Source organism: Mesocricetus auratus, unplaced genomic scaffold, assembly GCF_017639785.1.
Source record: "Mesocricetus auratus isolate SY011 unplaced genomic scaffold, BCM_Maur_2.0 Super-Scaffold_100022, whole genome shotgun sequence".
Lineage (NCBI taxonomy): Eukaryota > Metazoa > Chordata > Mammalia > Rodentia > Cricetidae > Mesocricetus > Mesocricetus auratus.
Window position 1 is genome coordinate 6,731,288 of NW_024429203.1, and position 19,506 is coordinate 6,750,793.

The 19,506-nt window shown below is 41.0% G+C and overlaps 1 protein-coding gene across 2 annotated transcripts in view; it reads right to left on the reverse strand.

Annotated features, from left to right (window-relative positions):
• LOC110339887 (beta-galactosidase-1-like protein 2) overlaps positions 1–19,506 on the reverse strand; it is a 41,056-nt gene that overhangs the window by 14,515 nt on the left and 7,035 nt on the right. For both annotated transcript variants that reach the window (XM_040730086.1, XM_040730085.1), the window contains exons 6-13: positions 19,245–19,353; positions 14,289–14,381; positions 11,559–11,640; positions 10,449–10,513; positions 9,669–9,753; positions 8,757–8,894; positions 5,181–5,261; positions 4,451–4,557 (exon numbers count right to left, since the gene is read on the reverse strand). In XM_040730086.1, the coding sequence (XP_040586020.1) occupies positions 4,451–4,557; positions 5,181–5,261; positions 8,757–8,894; positions 9,669–9,753; positions 10,449–10,513; positions 11,559–11,640; positions 14,289–14,381; positions 19,245–19,353 (760 nt within the window). The remainder of the gene's footprint in view (positions 1–4,450; positions 4,558–5,180; positions 5,262–8,756; positions 8,895–9,668; positions 9,754–10,448; positions 10,514–11,558; positions 11,641–14,288; positions 14,382–19,244; positions 19,354–19,506) is intronic.

The following is a 19,506-nucleotide window of genomic DNA, read 5'->3' on the forward strand; positions in this document are numbered from 1 at the left end:
GAATACCCCTCTGGAATATTGATGTAGAGGGAATCAAAATACTAGAACTGCTATTTCTGCCACATAAACAGAATAAAAAACTGAAGACATGTATAGAAAAGATCTCTGATTTGATATTAAAAGGTAAGTTAAGGCTTCGTCAACTACCTGGGAAGGACCCAGCAGAGATTGTTGTACCTTTAACAAATGAGGAAATTTTTCTTTATGAAAGGATAATGAATAATGACAAAGGGCTTGCAATGACTTTTTGGGAATGATTAGTAACAACAATTATCCCAAAACAGAGAAAATAAAATTCATAAAGAAAACAATTTGGATTCTTCTGTATATTGTAAGAAAAACATCAATCTCTGGAGTTCTTACATTCTACCCTGATGCAAACAAGGCAGATAAGGCAGGTTATAAAGCAGGAAATATAAGTAAAGTAGTTCAAAGCCCTTACAATTCTATGCAAAAGGAAGAGTTGCACACTCTTCTCATGGTACTTAAAGACTTACAGAGGCTCTCAATATAGTTACAGATTCTCAGTATGCAGAGAGAATCGTTTTATACACTGCGACTGCAGAAATTGTTGCTGATGATACAGAATTAACCTCATTGTTTTAACAATTACAGGAAACCATCAGAAATAGAACTCATTATATATATATATATATGTCAACATCAGATCCCATATGGGTCTGCCAGGTCCTCTAACATAATAATGAGTAATAATAAGATTGATCGTTTATTAATAGGAAGCATGTTGGAAGCTTCAGAATTTCATAAGAAACACCATGTTAACAGCAAAGACTTAAACAAGGATTTTTCTATCACTTGGCAAGAAGCCAAGGAAATAGTAAGACCCTGCCCCACTTGTTCATTCTATAATCAAACTCTATTATCAGCAGGCAGTAATCCCAAAGGTATTCTCAGAAATGAAATTTGGCAAATGGATGTATTTCACTTTCTAGAGTTTGGAAGTATGAAATATGTACATCATACCATAGACACACTTCCAATGGGCTACTGTCCTCAGCTCTGAAAAGGCTGATTCTGTGATCACACACCTCTAGAGGTTATGGCTGTTATGGGTATACCTGCACAAATAAAAACTGACAATTCTCCAGCATATGTCTCCAGCAAATTGGAACAGGTTTTCAAATATTATAACATAAAACATGTAACTGGTATACCTTACAATCCTACAGGACAAGCAGTGGTTGAGAGTTCTAATGGCACCTTAAAAGAAATGCTTCATAAACAGCCAGGGGAAACAAAGACCCCCAAACACAGATTACATAATGCTTTACTAACGTTGAATTTTCTTAATGCTAATGAGAAAGGACAGACAGCTGCAGAAAGACACTGGACTACAGAAAAAACTTTCGAACTAAACCAACTGGTATATTTCAAGAGTTTGGCAACCAGGGTATGTGTTACGTTGGGGAAGGGATTTTGCCTGTTTCCACAGGAGAAGAAAAACTTTGGATTCCATCAAAATCGATCAAGATTCGATCCAAACAGAAGAAACCTCAGGAGGGGGAAAGATGGCAGCTCATCCACAAGGTCATATTCTACTGAGTATTAAGGAGACTTCATAAAGGGAAAGAAAAATGTTTGCTTTTGTCTTCACAGAAAAACCCATCTCCAAACAGTGAAAAAATACTGGACATATGGATACCTGATGAAGAGAGGATAGCTACCCAGAGGACCATCAAACAAACAATAATCCACTGTGTGGTATCAGTGTCTAACTCTCTCTATCTTGTTCTTATAATATCCATTTCTCATTGCTTCTTAATACTCTTTTAGTCCCAATTCATTTAACTGAAGCTGGCTTTGGAGTTGGGTTGGCTCTCCTCTAAATCCAAACATGTTGTTAAAATAAAATTCAGAATTTCTGTATTATGTCAAAGAGCCATTGATATAAGACAGAAGAAAACAAATCTAGGGACTGTCATCTGTTTATACTCGGTTCCTTTTCTGAAAGTCTAATTTTCCCTCATGTTTACTATCTTCCTTATTGTTGCCTTTCCCAGTATGCATACATATAAAAGTTGAAATTTTCTTTGTTAACATTAATGTTTGAGTTTCCCAGAAAACAAGGAATGTCCTTACAGTAATCTTCAAACACTTTAGAAAGAAAATGGGGCCCCACTTCATTGACTCCACTTAACAAGTACCATCCTAAAACCAGTTTGGGACTACATTGCTCGACACAACTCTGGACCAATGAAATGATACGGTGCATCTTCTACAATCTGGCCAGAGCATCAGACAAGAGCTTCAATTAACATTAGAACTTCAATCAAGCATCTCCCACCAACAGAGACTGAATGCAAATGAGACTCTTGTTACACTCACATTTTTTTCCCTACAGGATCCCATGAGGTTGTCATCATCCCATTTTCAGCAGGAAGTAATTTTGAGAATTCCATGCTCCCTTTCCCTACTGTTGATATTGCAGGATAGTTTACACCTACTAGTGTTAGTTTTCTATTATTTTAGGGTTGGGATTGGAAGGAGGTGCTCAGACTTGGGCATCTCTTTCAAATAAGCTTAGGTTTAGATGGGATAGATATGCTTAGGATAGGATATGGATAGATTATAATTTGTTTATCATCTTCTATGTATATATGCTTTATATATGTTTGAGACATTTTGTTTATTAACACAATTTAATTTTAAGTCTAAATTTTTTTCTTTAGACTAAAAGGGGAATTGTAGGGAGTGATTTTATGTATCTGTTAGTGCTGACCACTCCGGTGTGGGTGTTTTCAGGAGTACGTAGAACGTATGGGGTAAATAGAGCAAGGGGGAGGAGAATCTCTATCTTTGGGTTTCGGTTTTGACCTGGAGAGCAGCATGTGAGCCTTTTGGTTCTCAGCTTTCTTGGCTTTCCACGTAAGTGATTTCTCTTTTAATAAATATCATAGGACATCCCTAAATTTGTGTAGTTTAATATTTCTGCTTCACATCTGCACTGTGCTAGGGATATGATGCAAAAGGCACAACCTTAAAGCCTATGAATGAAACTCACAAGCAGAGATACACAAAAGAAAAACACTGGCATGGTAGTGTGTACACATGTAACCCAAGTGCTAAGGAGCCTGAAGGAAGATCATGAATATGAGGCCATCCTAACCTACATAGCAAGATCCTGTCTCAAAATCATACGTAAATAAAAATAGAAAATATGGGGCTTAGTTAGTAGAGGTTGCCATGTCTGGTTCCCACCACCATGTAAACCCAACATACTATCACAAGTTTATATTCAGCCCCTTCTATGATGCCTAGCTTCGGTTGTGACACTGTCCCACACAGAGCCTTCTTGTGCAATCCTAACGGTAGCTCTCCAAACATGCAGCCTTCCCTGTCTTTATAAGTGGCTCCCGGAGTGCCTCAGTGTCTCTGCCTCTGCACATCACCCTGCTGCCTTGTTATCTGATTCCACTCAGCCTTTAAGTCATAATACCACCCTGACTGGAGTGTCCATGACTTCCCAGCACATGGTCTATATCTCTATGCCAAAGATAATAAAGTTCAGCCCCTCCACCCATGGCCCATAAACTTCCAATCTGTCCCTCACTCATTCTTCTTACTCATTAGACTGGAACTTGCCTAGAATAGCATTCTGATAATACTGTCCCAAAATATTGATATTTGGTGAGTTTTATAAGGGTAAGCATGCAGTGTCTCCTGAGACCAGTTTTCAATCTGTGTTCCTGGGAACCCTAGTTAGAAGTGACAAAGTCCTAGGGAAGGGATGGCTGCCACTTACAGGGGAGCAAAGTTCAGTGCTCCAGAACTAACACCCTGAATAACCTAGTTTATGTTTTATCCTTTAACTTAACAATAAGTTTAGGGAAAGCATCCCTCTATGAAAACACAAGATTAAAAGTCATCGCCCTATGTCTAGTCAATGTAGTTCCATTCTAACACCTTAAAAAAAAGTAGGAGATAGGGCTGGAGAGGTGGCTGAGTGGGTGAAAGTTCTTGCAAAGGACTTGGATTCAGTTCCCAGGCTCCATATAGTCTCTCAGAACAGTCTCTTACTCTAGTTCCAGGGAATCTGATGCCTCTTCTGGCCTCCATTGGTACATATGTGGTCCATTTACATGCATGCAGGCAAAACACACATTAAAAGAATCTTGTTTTTAAAAAAAGGAAAAAAGGAATACAGACAAACAGAAAGGGATGGATGGAAGGAAGAAGGGAGGGAGTTCACAGCTGGATCATGAAAGGAACTGTTTCCATTGCTACACAAGTTTAAACAATTTCTTCACATGTAAATGTCTAATCTGAGTTCTTATAATAGATTTCCTATTCTGAACTATAAAACTTGAGAAGCAACTAATACTTCCAAGGATGACTTTAAACCTATTCTTTAGTCTTTGAGCTATCCCTTTACCTCCTATCTCTTTTTTTCCAAAGTGATACCATGTGTCAATGTCCAAGGAACACTTACCTGGTCAAGATGGGGCAGGACTTCCCACAGGGTCACAAAATATATGAGTGTCAATGGTGCATAGGCAATCGCCAGTGGAATTTTTGGTCGAATGATCGTGGAAGGATCTGCAATAAAAAGTGCATGGCTGGCCATCCAAGGACCTACCCCAACACTGTTCAAAGACATCAGGTACTCTGCTGTCCCATAGCCTCCATAAATGAAGGACCCAGTCACGTGGTTTGATGTCCTAATGCCAGGAAGAGGTAAGGCACGTACTAATAAGTAAGGGTCCTCTGGTATCACTAAACATCCAAAGAAGGACCCTTATTGTCCTAGAAAAGAGGAGCATGTTGACCCCAGCTGGTAGACGAGAGATCTCAACCTAACTGCTCATTAGAATCTGCTAAAGCCCAGCTACAAACATGCTTGCTCCCAGGTTCTGCCCTTCCTTCCCACCTCAACCCAAATACGCTTACCGAATAGCTCAAAGGAAGGGGAGCTGGGACCTCTAGCTTTTAGAAGTTTTAGATGAGTGCGGCCACAGCCTCAATCAAGCAACATGTCCCTATGCTGAGCACATGAGAGCAGACCCTGTATCTCATGGATTTCCAGTGCCAATAACAAACTGGATCAAATTGGGTTTCTCCCCAAAAGGTCTTCACACATTCCCCACCCCCTCCTTCCAGAGCAGATCCCATTGCAGAAATAAATCTAAGTCACCACTGAGACTGAAGTTGCTACTGGGTACCTGTAACAGAGTAAAAGAACTCTTGGAACACCCGATACTCAGGAGTGTATGCGCCAGCCTCTGTCAGCAGTGCACAGTAGTCTAAAGAACACAGAGAAATGTGTCATTTCCCTTCAAGAAAACCTGTTTAGCTTCTTTCCTTATGAAGAGAAAAAACAAACAAAACCTTCTCTCTTAGCAAAAAGATCCATAATATAGTAACCCCTGGGGGAAAGAATTCCATCTGCTGAGCTTTGATGGGTGTGGGGGTGTTAGAAAGAGGTAAACTACACCAATCTGTGGGTCTGTAAGCTGCTCTCCCCCAATTAAATGTTTTCCTTTCCTTTACAATGGTGTCTCTTCAAAGAAGTAGAAACCCTAACTAAGAGAGAGGCTAAGAAAGATATATTTGTGGATACTCTGGTACTCTTAGGAGGCCAAAGCAACAGATAAACCATGGTTCTATGCAATAGATAAACAGAACTAAGATGTTAATCTGGCTGCTCACAAAGTCCCAGATAGTCAAGATCCCAATATCTAGAGTGGTCACAAACAAATACTAAATCTTCAGTCCCTAATACACATAAATTCAAAACAGATGAAGAGTTCCATAGAGTTTCCTTGGGTGCCTAACTGTTAAGAGAAGCTTTTTCTTTGCTAGCAGCTTTGGTTTATCCCCCGCCAGTCGCCTGGGCTCTGCCGCGCCAGCCTGGTTCTAGATCCGCATGAGTCCCAAATAAACACACAAGAGGCTATATTCATTATGAAGCTGTTGGCCTTGCTTGTCTCTTACTGGCTAGCTCTGCTTTAAGTAATTACCCCATAATTATTAATCTAAGTATGTCTCTTACCGGAGAATAGTTCTGGGCTCCTACCCCCATGGCGGTTACATGTTGACTCTCTTGTCTTTCTCCTTCCCAGAATCCTCCTGGACTCCTAGCCCCACCTATCTAGATTCCTATTGGCCAGCAGTAATTTATTGACATATACACAGGACTTCCCCAACATCTCCTCTTTTCTGTTTAAACAAAAAGTAAGGTCTTAACTTTAACATAGTCAAATTGTATATGACAGAACAGTTATCAAGTAAGAACATAGTTACAATATTTTAGCAAGATTTAAAGAAAATATCATTCATCCCATCCTTGTGAGTCCAAAGTCCTATATGTAGCTTATCTTTTATCATAACTAAGGAAAACTATAATTATAACTATCTGTCTTCAACTCCATCAAAGACCACAGAAGGATAATATATAAACACTAGGATTGACAGAGACATCTTACTGCCTGGACAGTCACCCGAAGTTCCTCTGTAACATTGGGGCATCCATCTTCAGCCCATAGGCCACAATGTGTCTGGAACACTTCTCTGCAAAGCAGGAAATTTCAAACTGTCCATCTGCGTTGGCAGTCTGTCAGTCATTTTTCTTTGTCCTGCAGAAAGTCTCGTAGACTCTTCATCAAGCAGGAACCCTGTAAGACTGAGTTCAGTAGTCACTTTCCTGTGGGTCCTGCATGTCCAGATGATACAACAACAGTCAAACAATCTAGGCAAGAGCAGTTTCTTGCCCAAATGGCTAATCTTGCCATGTTGAAAGCAAACTTTATAACGAGTTTCTTCTATGCCCATCTTCCTCTCAGACGTAATTGGTGCTGCCAGGAGCAGACATTTCTCATTGTCAAGACAAACCCTAAACTATTTTAAATGCCATGTTCTGAAGGTCTTTGAGAGGTTTGAAGACTGTCCATCTCAAATATATTTCTGTATATCTAGAAACCTAACTTATGTAACTAGAAATTCTATTATAAGTAACTATCTATAGTCTGTATTCAATTATGCATTACGTTGTAAAAGATCAGTATAAGCACAATACTTAATCAAGAGGAGAAATATAAGCATCACAAAATTGACCTTGATTTTGTCTAATAAATGAAAAACAATACCCATACCATAATTCCCCTTTTTACCATTAAAAAAGATTGGCTGTGATCACTAGCCAATTATAAACAATCCCATTTAAATGAAAACAAAGATTTTTAAACAAGATGAGAATTGGGACGTTGCTCATTCCAAACTGCTTCCTGCTGGAAGGGGGCGCTGTTTATACCATGGGGATCATGACAAAACTCAGAAACCTGTATAAGTCCGTATTTTCGGGGTCTGTAAAGCTGTATCATCTTAGCTGTCTCAGTCATTGGAACACCTGGTCCACTGCTTCCAGGGGTCTTGGTTCGTGAAACCACAGAAGCCTGGAAGGAATTCTCAGCTTTTCATTTTCTGTAGAAACATAAGCAAATTCTCCTTTTCCAAGTAACATATCCTTATACTTAAATTTTGAAGTCAAGGCATTTTCAAAAGATAGAAGTTGGATTAATTCAGCAGCATTTATAATCAAGTGTACTTTAGCAGCTGTTCCTTCCTTAGCAATCAAAAAACTGAAAAACATAATAGCGTACAGTATCCAGACTCTCTGTGTATTTTCCATCTTTACGTGGCTTATTTATTTATTTATTATTACTTTATTTATTTTACTTTTATTTATTTTTCTCTGAGACAGGGTTTCTTTGGAAACCTGCCTGCCTCTGCCTCTGGAGCAATCCTACCGGCGTGCGCCACCACAACGCCGGCTTTTTGTATTTATTTACCACTTTGCCATTTCATTTTCTCTCTCAATCTCACGTATATTTTTAAACACACTGAAAACCTTTAGAGGTTTTGTCCATCCAAGTCCGACTTTACTGTAAATCTTTGTTTTTCTGGCCACGTGTTAAAACCGCGGCTGTTTTAAACTGCCGTTTTCTTTTTTTTTTTTTTCAAGATGGCGGGCGTAAGCGTGACTCCAGCTTACTGCCTCAGTCCATGCTGACATCCAGCAAAAGCTGCCACTTCCAGCTGTACGTACACACCTATCAATCGTTAGCAGAGTCTCTTAAAACAACCTTTTTTTTTTTTTCTTTTTATGCCGAGTCAGGAAGACTCCGGTAAGCGAGCCACGTGAATCTCGGCTTATCGATAGCAAAACAGAGCACACCTGAGAAAATGCTGCTACCAAAATCTATGCTTCTCTCTGTTCTTCTGTTTCTAAAATTCCTTTAAAGCTTTTGTTGTTTTGCGTGGAAATTCAATCCCACTCCTGACAACCATTATGTTAAGAGAAGCTTTTTCTTTGCTAGGAGCTTTGGTTTATCCCCCGCCAGTCGCCTGGGCTCTGCTGCGCCAGCCTGGTTCTAGATCCGCATGAGTCCCAAATAAACACACAAGAGGCTATATTCATTATGAAGCTGTTGGCCTTGCTTGTCTCTTACTGGCTAGCTCTGCTTTAAGTAATTACCCCATAATTATTAATCTAAGTATGTTTCTTACCGGGGAGGTTCCAGGCTTCCTACCCCAATGGCGGTTACATCTCGAACTCTCTTCTCGTCTTTCTCCTTCCCAGAATCCTCCTGGACTCCTAGCCCCACCTATCTAGATTCCTATTGGCCAGCAGTAATTTATTGACATATACACAGGACTTCCCCAACACCTAACCTAGTATTTTCCAGACTCAACAAGGGAGCAACCTAGATTAGAGATAATTCTGGGGCCTGAGTACTTACCATAGCTGGTTACTACAGGTAGATAACGATTTGAAGACTGAGCTCCACCTATGAAGCCAAAGTTGGTGCCGCCATGGAACATGTAGAAGTTGAAGGAGAACCCAAGGATGAACATCTCATGCACATCCTTCATCAGCACTGCAGGAAGGTAGGAAGAAAGGCAGGAACAGGGGTGGAATTGGGATTTAAGAAGTCACAGCTTGTTGTAGATGTTCAAACTACCTAGACCTGAAATCTTCAAGATCTGCTAGAGCTCATGCCCAGAAACACATGTTAGATGATCCAGGACTGGTGGGAGTAGTTGGCAGTGTTTGTTCTTATGATCCAAAATCACTTATTACTTCTTTCTCTAGGCTTCATATTTGTGTGAATCTTTATTCCTAGGATGCAAACTGTATATCAAATATTGTTCATAATTTTTAGAGGCATACCTATGTCCAGCTTACTATTTCTAAAGCACCTACCAACTTCTTAGTGACTAATCTGAAATCATAGTTTCAACTCCATTTAAATGGCCATTATCCATTCTCCAGAAAGAGAATAATGAGTTAAAATCAGCTGAGTGGGGTTATATAACTTCTTCTATACTCAGCACACCTTCATTTTATTTCCATCTCAGAGAATAACTCATTCTCATCACTTTTTAGCCTTGGTGGAGTGTATTTATAATGAAAACTATAGAAACTTAACTTCCTGTTGCAATGACCCCCAGAGGTGCTCACACTCTATGGCCACTACATCTAAGCAGATATCCAGAAGGTATCTACTTAGCTAGGTTGATGTTTATAGATACAACATCTGGGAGCCTTCCTTGGCCCTAAACCTTAAGTACACTAACCAGCAAGGAAAAAAAAACAGACCAGTGCCACTGGTGTCACATGCTTCCCTAAAAAAGTCATAAAGAGGACTTACTCTGTGGATCTCCAAAGTTGCGGAGATACCCCCACGTGTCAAAAGACTTTGTTGTGTATACCATCATCAGTATAGGGCTTATACCCTGAAGGAAAAAAAAACACATCAATTTAGGAAGGCTCTTCTTCAATTCTGAATCCCTGAACTGCCTGCAAGGGCACTGTGAAGCCCAGTGCTTCACGCCCTTTAACTGAAAGCACCCTGCCTTATATCCCAGGAATTCTGAGTTCTACTCTCCCATTTCAACACGATCTTTCCAGCCATGTGGTCTCCTCATGTGATTTCACTTTTTCCAAGTTTTTTGGGGGAATAGGGGGAAATGAACTGCCATTTCAATATTACCCTTTTAAGACATCCTAAAAGTAGAATTTGGACATTTATAAAAACAGAATGTTTTCATTCACTTAGGTGACCAGAGTAAAGGTCTAGTAAGAAACATCAGACACAGGGAAAGGGTTTAAAATGTTTGATTATATGGGGGCTGCATCAGTGAAGGATTATGACACATGCTAGGCTTTCAACTAACAGCAGAAAGCCATGCCATAGAAACCAGAATGAACAAGAGTTAGGACTACAGCACTCAAACACTATGGCCTGTGGACCAAGTGTTCAGAATTTACACAATTTGAATCTAAAACCACTTGTAATAGATAGTTAAGGACACTGCAGATTCAGATTTTTAACTAAACCAACTACTATTAAGATTTCCCTCAATACGTAAGCCAAGAAGTCCAGGGAAGGCAAGAAACAAAGTGACTGTCATGTCTGCAAGGCCTTTACTTGAATGGATTTGAGATCTTCATATGTTGCTTTCTTTATATTCTTCATGTGGACAGTGGCCAGCACTGTGGGTAGAAAGAACACACATGAGATCCTGCCATGACCACACAGCGCAGGGGCACAAGACTCTCCCAAAGCCAGAAGAGTCTGGGCCACACCTCTTGGACATGTACATGCCAGCTTCTCACTTCAGTACTTCAATAGTCAGGGCTAGCAATAAAGAAATGATGCTATACTTATAGCCACAAAGGCACATGCAAAGGGATTTAATGCGTGACTCTTCACTTAGAACTTATAGTGATGATCTTGAAAGTAAAGAAGATAGTTAAATATGCCACGTGACACAAGTTAATACATGAGCAGCAAATGAGGAAATTGAGACAGACTCCGAAACTTGATTTTTTTGGTTGTGGGGGTCAAACCCAGGATCTCCTCCATACTTAACTTCTAGTTCAGAACACTGTTCTAACCTTCCAGCCACAACAGAAAAGGGCCACCAAAAAGACCAGAGATGAGAGCATTGGAAGAGAGTGGAGATGACAAAATTGCTTAGAGGAAAGAATTTCAGAAGCTGCTTTTCTCCATCTTGGACTCTACACATTCATTTTTTTCTTCTTTGCACACACTAAGCAAATGCTCCACCCCTGAGAATTATCCCCCTCCCACCCACCCCCAGCCCTGCTTTTATTCTCTGGATTCATTTGTTCAGGGAATTGCCAGGGCTGGGCCCATAACAATACTACTACTCTGAAACTCCTCAGTTCTCTGTTGATCAGTCAATTGCCAGAGCTGGAGGCAACTTTTTTTTTTTTTTTTTTTTTGGTTTTTCAAGACAGGGTTTCTCTGTAGCTTTGGAGCTGTCCTGGCTTGGAGGCAACTTTTACTTATGCAATCTTTGGACCCTGTGCTATGCCACTAAAAGTTTGTAAGGCAGATGGAGTAATGCTCTGGTCATAACAGCTGGTATGCAGCAAGGTTGAATCCTACCTTCTAACTCAGTTTTGACCACAAGTCTTTACCACCCAGGAAATGGAAGGATGAAACATAAAAATACCTGTGTGCTTTTTGTCATTGTGAGCAGTGTAGAAATAAATGCAACCAATACCATACCATTTTTCAAGTGGCCCTTTCTCAGATTCAGGCCATCATCTGCAGTCATGAGCAGCTCACTGATCCCTCTTGACACTAAGGCCTAAGGAGAAATTCAGTAAGAGAAATGAATTGCCCCTAGTCTCATGAGATTGCTTCTTCCTAGGAGTGGAAGAAAAAAAGCTATGAAAAGGGAAATACCACAGTGAAGTTGAGGCATGGAGAGGAAGGTTTGATTCTCCAGGCAACCACTTTTACCTTAAAACAAAAATGTGAGTCCTGCCTCATTCAAAGTCCTCAATGGCAGTTCAAATTCCCAACCTCACACGAAAGGCAGTGATTTCTCCAAAGGATCACCAAGGGCTTCTCCAAGCCAGAGAGCAGAAAAATGAATGCTTCTGTCCATGCTGTCACCAAATCACCATTCCTCATGAACCAAAACCACAGGACACACTTTCTTTAGTAGTTTCTTCAGTCAGTGGGAAGAGCTGGTGAACTGTGGCTTAATCCACCCATGATGGCACTTTCACCTGCATGAACCTTAGATCTTCCTAGTTTGACTACAAATACAGGGATACTCTCAATCAAGAAAGAGAAGAGATGAAGGAATTTATGTAATTGAGGGGCAAAATACTGAGATGGTGGCTGCAGGTTCTAAGACAAGTCAAGTGTGTGCCCTGTTGGATCTTTTGGACAAAAAATGTCTTGAAAATGAAAAAAATTCTTAGAATTCACCTGAGTCCTTTGTTGGTATCAAACAATGATTGGCCTTTTATAGGACAATTTCAAAAACTCAGGAAGGCAGAAAAGTGAGAGGAAGTCATTCAAGTAAGAAGAGCCAGAATGTTACTTGGGACTTGGTGCCGCTGCACTCTGATTCCCATAGGGCTAATGAAGCTTCAGTGTTTCAATCCCATTCCAGTGAGCAATGTGACCTATAGGTGGATGACCATATAGACATACCAGAAGGCTTGAGAATGAAAGGTGGTGACAATATCAGCTCACAGAGACAGAAACAGATTCTTCTTCTGTAGACAACGGGCTACTTTTATTCCCACCGACCTTTCTATCACAACTACACAGCTGGACAAAATATTTCCTAAAGACTTAGCTGGAGAACCTAGACAGAGACAGAATACAAGGGAGCTGAGGTCCCAGTAGGGAGGCAGTGGCTGATCCTGGAAAACGGGATGATAAAAATATTCAGTAAAGAAAACACTAGTGCCTAGAGATGGCTAGGTGGGTAATAGCACTTGCTGACAAGCCTGATGACCTGAGTTCAATCCCTGAGACCTATGTGGTGAAAGAAGAGAAGTGACTCCCTCAAGTTGTCCTCTGACTGCCCCATGTACATGGCAGAACATATACCCGACACACAGACACAGAAGTATAAATAAACATTAAAATTTTAAAGTTTAAAATCTTTTATAAATTAATTTTTAAAACTGGGTAAATACATCTGTTGGTTGGTTGCTCATGTATCACCTACACAGCCTTGGGTTGCAGCATCAGCAACACATAGACTGGATGTGGTGATACTCACCTGTAATCCTAGCACTTGGGAGATGCAGGCAGGAGGATCAAAAATTCAAAGTCGATGGGCATAGGTGGTGCACGCCTTTAATCCCAGCACTAGGGAGGCAGAGGCAGGCAGATCTCTGTGAGTTCGAGGCCAGCCTGGTCTACAGAGACAGAGAGTTCCAGGACAGCCTCCAAAACAATACAGAGAAACTGTGTCTCGAAAAACCAAAAAAAAAAAAAAATCAAAGTCATCTTGAGAGCAGGAAGAAAGGGGACCACAGAACAGGAAGTGGGACAAGTATCAGATGACAGTGTAATAGATCTAGGCAAAATGCATTAGCAATGAGTGTAAACAAGCTAATTCCACATTCACAAAAGTCCTTAGTAGTGGTGGTGGTTGTAAGGTTAGTGTTCACTATCAGCCTGACAGGATCTGGAATCACCTGAGGGATGGGCCTTTAAGCCTGTGGAGGGTTATCTCAATTACATTAACGGAGGTAGGAACATCCACCTAGATTGTGAGCAGCACCATTCCCTGGGCTGGGGATCCTAGGCTGTGTAAAACACAGAGAGAAAGCTAAGCACTAACATGCAAGCATCTGTCTTTCTCTGCTTTCTGGCAGCAGATGTGACGTAAGACAGTCTACCAAGCCCCAGCTGTTTTCACTTCCCTGGATTGATGAACTAAACCTTTAACCATGGGCTGCAATAAGTAAGTCCTTTCTCCCTTAAACTGCTTTTGTTGGAATATTTTATCACAGCCAGAGAAAAAGAAACCAAGAGTGGTGTTCTGAGACAGGGTCTCATGTCACCCAGGCTGACCTCAAACTCACTATACAGCTAAGGGTGATCTTGAACTGTTGACCCTCTGACCTTCACCACTCCCAACTCAATAACAAATCTGGTTGCATACATTGTATGCTACTTATAAGTATCCTAAGCAGATGGATTCATCTGAAAGTAAAAGAATGGAAAAGCACATATTCCCAAAAGGAAGCTGAAATATTCATAGAAAGTAAAGTTGTCCTAGCGTGGGTCTCTGACTCATATTAGAGTCATGTGTGTTATTTCCAGGCCAGTAACAAGCATATAACCAAAAACCAAAAATAAAACTGGACCCTAGTCACCTTCATATCTCAGAGTTCCAGGCAAGCTACAGGTATTCGGGATATGTTTGCCACTCAGCGTAACAAACTACAAGAAGCAGAGCAAGTTTAAAACAGCACTCACCATTTTTACGTATGCCATATATTTTTTATCCATATAGTAGGAGCCATACTCATTCTCAATTTGCACGGCAATGATAGGCCCTCCTCTTCTATACTGAGGATTAAAGAGATAAGAATATAAGAGTAAGATACTGGTGGGAAAAGATTGGATTTTCTAAATACTGGACACACACGTAAAAACAGCACACCCAACCCCAGCATCAGCGGTTCTATGTGAGAAGTCAAATGCTTCCAAAATACTTCCATCCAAAACATTTCCACATAGTTTAATGTGTTAACTGTGAGGCCTCAAACTTCCAGAGTCACTCTTCCCCCTTCCCATCTTCATTTGAAATGTCTTAAGGCCCTAAGTTAAAATTAACTTGCCTGGACTACCAGCCCCTCTAGATACCCCTATCTTGCCCTCTTCACCTTCACAGCCAAATTTATAGAATATTTCCTCAGAGTTCCTTTAGGAACATGTAGGATAACCACACGGCACCTCACCTGGCATATAGGGGGCAAACACTATAGGAATTCAACTCCATGCCAATGTGGGAGCGTCCAGGACTGTATAACGAATACTATGACTGAAGTGTTTGCAAACCCAAACCTGACCATAATGACTGAAGAGAAACTTTTTTTTTTTTGGTTTTTCGAGACACGGTTTCTCTGTGGCTTTGGAGGCTGTCCTGGAACTCGCTTGGTAGTCCAGGCTGGCCTCGAACTCACAGAGATCCGCCTGCCTCTGCCTCCCGAGTGCTGAGATTAAAGGCGTGTGCCACCAACGCCCGGCCCTGAGGAGAAACTTTAGACAGAGTTGAAACAGGAAGATACTGAGCAAGCAGCAAACACTTGGTCCCTAAGTTGTTTGGCAGGGAAGTAAAAAGGACACAAAGACTAAAGGTGCGTCTTAACTTTCTAAAGTGCACGTCCCTAGCTGACAAACATGGAAAGACTTTCAAAACCAGCTTATTCCCTTTCCCCCTTTCTCTGCTTATCTCTCCAATGAAGAGTAGAGCAGAAAAGAGGAAAGATCCGGAAGCTATCAGTACCCAGAATGATCTGAGGAAGAAGAGCTGGGATGCAATGAATTTGATGGAAACATTCTAGAGAGGAACACTCAGCAGCAAGGAAGCACTGACTCATGAGGATACAGGAGAATGTTTCTGAGACCTCCCCGTGTCACCAGACCCTGGATGATGTAAAACTCAGCAGTTTCCAGGTTAAAGTTGCAAGGCTGCAATATCCTAAGTTAGGAAGGGTGAGCACACTTGGCAAGCAATGATGTTTTTTAAAATTCCAGGTTCTGTTTTTCTGTTCTGGAGACAGGTTCTGTCTATGCATCCCTGGCTGGCATGGAATTTGCTATGTAGACAATTTGTTCTCGAACTCATGCAGATCTCTGCCTGTCTCTATCCCCTAAGTGCTAAAGATTAAAGATGAACACCACTATACTGGCTTGATTTTTAATTGTTGAGGCAGGGTCTCTTGTATCAAAACTGGAAGATGATCTTGAACTTTGTCCCTGCTGTCTCTACCCCTTAACTTCTGGGATTCCAAGTTTGGAACACCAAACTGGGTTATGAGACGCTGAGGACTGAACGCAGGGCTTTTGTGGAAGGCAACTATTCTACAGCTGAGCTACTATCCTAACCTGAGGTTCTATTTGTATACTGTCCACATATTAGCAACCAGCTGCTTATAGTTATTGGTACCATGATGGACAGGAATGTGCCCTGGGAACTTAAGTTCTAACTGTACTTTGTTTACATTAATCTAAATAGCCATACATGGTTATGGCCATCATGTCTCTGAAAAGGGCCATTTCATCTATCTCCCGAATGTGCACTGGCTTGTGTAGTTTGGCCATTTATGAGTTTTAATATCTTCCTTGAGTAATTATAGTTAGTCTATTCCCAACAAATTCAACCACGTGAAGCATTCATCTAGATATATTCAAGTTTTGGCATGGCCTCCATTTAATAGATAGTAATTTAAAATGATTACTGTGAGGATAAAATAAATTGGGTAAGTACTGATATCTCATTGACACTGTGGTGGTTTGAATAAAAATGGCCTCCAGAGACCCATAGGGAGTGGCAGTATTAGGAGGTGTGGCCTTGTTGGAGTAGGTGTGGCTTTGCTGGAGGAGGTGTGTCACTAGGAGAGTGTGTTTTGAGGTCTCAGAAGGTCAAGCCTGGCCAGTGTGTCACTGTCACTTCCTGATGCTTACAGATCAAGATGTGAAACTCTCAGCTATCTCTCTAGTACCATGTCTGTCTGCATGCTGCCATGCTTCTTGCTGTGATGATAGTAGACTAAACTTCTGAATTGTAAATCAGCCCTAATTAAATGTTTTCTTTTCTAAGGGGTGTTGTGATCATGTTATTTCTTCACAGCAATGGAAACCCTAACTAAGACAGAAGTAATTAAATATGTATTGTTCTCTACTCATTTTCTTTATAGTATAGATATTCTTCAAACTAATGTCTAGTTCTATATCAACTAAAGCCAACCTAAGTTGAAAATATTATTTTGGGTGACTGGAGAGATGGACCAGAGAGAGTGCTGGCAACTATTCCCAGGGACCTGTGTTTGATTCTAAAGCCTACACTGTGGCTCACAACTATATGCAACTCAGTCCCAAAGGATCAGACAGCCTCTTCTGGCTTCCTTGGGCAATGTACTCGTGTGGTGCACAAACAAACATCCAGGAAAATCTCACACTCGTGAAAATAAATAAGACCTTTTCTAAAAATATAAAAATAAACACTAAACACTGAGGATGACAGCTGAGTGACACAATTCACTAGAGTACACATTATTTCCTTTGGGAGAGTGTGGCTGACCAGGAGTTGTGAGCCCATTACCACTCCCTAGTGTTGCAAGAAAACATTATACTACTAATTGTTAGATCAGGAAAAGATATGAGATCCACATTCAAAAGTCAAACTCAGAGTGGCAAAGAGAGGTTGGAGGGATGGCTCAGTGGTTAAGAACACTTGCTGCTGGCCTGAGCTAGTGAGAGATCACTGAGTCAGGTCTGACATGTGGGGAACCTGCATAAGACCAAACTAGATTCTCCTAATATAGGTGACAATGGTATGACTGGGACAATATATGAGGCCACTGGCAGTGGGTCTAAGATCTATCTCTAATGCACAAACTGACTTAGTGGAGCCCATTTTATATGGAGAGATACCTTGCCCAGCTTAGACACAGGTGTGTGGGGGTGGAGAGGTGCCTTAGCCCTGCCTCAACTAGATGACGGGACAGACTTAGATTTCCTAGGGGAGGCCTTACCCTCTCCATGGAGCAGATGGGAGGAGGCAGTGAGTGAAGAGAGTGGGAGGAAAGAAGGGAAGGGGAACTGGGATTGGAATGTAAAAAATAAATTAATAAAAATTTTTAAAAAGAATGCTTGCTGCTCTTGCAGAGGACTGGAGTTCATTTCCCAGAAACCCATGGTATTTCACATCTTTTTGTAACTCTAGGGGATCCAACACTCTTTTCTGGCTCTGCAGAGGCACAACATGGTACATACATATTCATACATACATACTAGATAAGGTAAAAATAAATACTAAAAAGTCAAAACGGGGCTGGCAAGATGGCTGTTAAGGTAAAAGAAGTCACCACAAAGTCTGATGAGCTGAGTTCCATCTCACACAGAAGACAGACAAAATTTTTAAAAGTCACAGTTATCAGGCCAAAAGCCCTCATATGAACCACTGCTACACCACCTGACCATACTGCTTTTTATGTCTCTGAATTGTTTGAGAGACCATGCCTTCTATAAAGGGGCTCTCCTAAAGCGCTGTTTGTGATGCACCGGCATGTGGCTGCCTGTGAAAGCTTGGAGAATCACCCTTAACTCCATTCTGGTAGACCTGAGTGCAAGCTAGTAACCAGCAAGCCAAAGCAAAGACGCACAGAACATTCTTCCAAGGGTCCTGATAGTGGAAGGGCAGATCAAAATTGAGAAGCTGGTGTGGAAAGGCAAAAGGAGAGTTGCCACAAGCCAGAAGATCACACAGTAACTATATAGTCATTGTATCATGAGATAACTCAGAAGAATTCTTAATTCTTAATTCTTCTGATGGATAAACCAATACAAAAGTTGTATTTGACATTATAATATTGTGAATGAATTGGTTGTTTCTTGCTATAGATTCTTCCTGCAGCTTATTCCTTTCTGTAACATGCTTGGGATTTACTTCCCACAGATTAGCACTATCTTATGATTTATTGGGAACAAATTCCCCCATGCAGTTGGAGTTTACTGATTACATTCCCTAGCTATGTGTAAAACCTGTTCTCCATTAACAGGTCCTAGTTTACTGATTATATTTCTTAGCTATGTGTGAGACCAATTTCCCACTATCAGGCTTTGCTCCCCTCTCCACTGCAATTGCAGAGATCTGCCTTCCTGTAATTATCCTTGACAGGCATTTGGTCAGTGTTTAGGACCCAGGAAAAAGCATCCCATCTAAGACATTCCTAGATATCCAAGGACATAGAATTACTACATGCCCAAAGTTGTTGATTCATAGCTACCTAGATGGGTAGAAAAAAAATAAGCATGCCTTGGTTTTACCTCACTGACAGACAAACAACCTAAACTAACTCTGCACTAAAAGATTCTCAAACTTCTTGTTGTATTAACTCAAGATTCTAGCTCAGAGATTTACTGCTCCCTCCTGTATCCCCTGACAAAGGTAAAGACAAAGGTAATCAGCCCATTTGCTCATTCTTAGGTGTGGGGGGGGTGGAGGGGGATTGCAGCGTACACCAACATGCCCAAATTAAAGTCTAAAGCTAGAAGCCTTCTTAGAAACTGGAATTTCTGGCTGCTAACACACAGTAGCCAGCATGTGTTCCCTGATTCTCAGAGCACAGAAATCAATAAGCATTAGCCAGGAAATTAGTCTGGCAGTTACTTCCCTTATCTATGGAGATGAGGACTGAATTGTACCTGGAACTGTTCTATCCTGGGAACCAGACGATCGAAATACCGATTCATTGCTCTAGTGAATCCCTTGTAAGTTGTCCGCAACTTCATTCTTGGGTCCTTGAGTAGCCAGCTATGATTGAAGGTGAGATTCAGACTCAGATCGGAACCAGTGATAAGAAATGTTCCAGCAAAGGACATCTAAAACATGGCCCACATTGGCACAGCCACATAGAACATTGAGATACGAGGATGTGGTCCAGCTTTAAGAAAGAGCAGTCTCTGC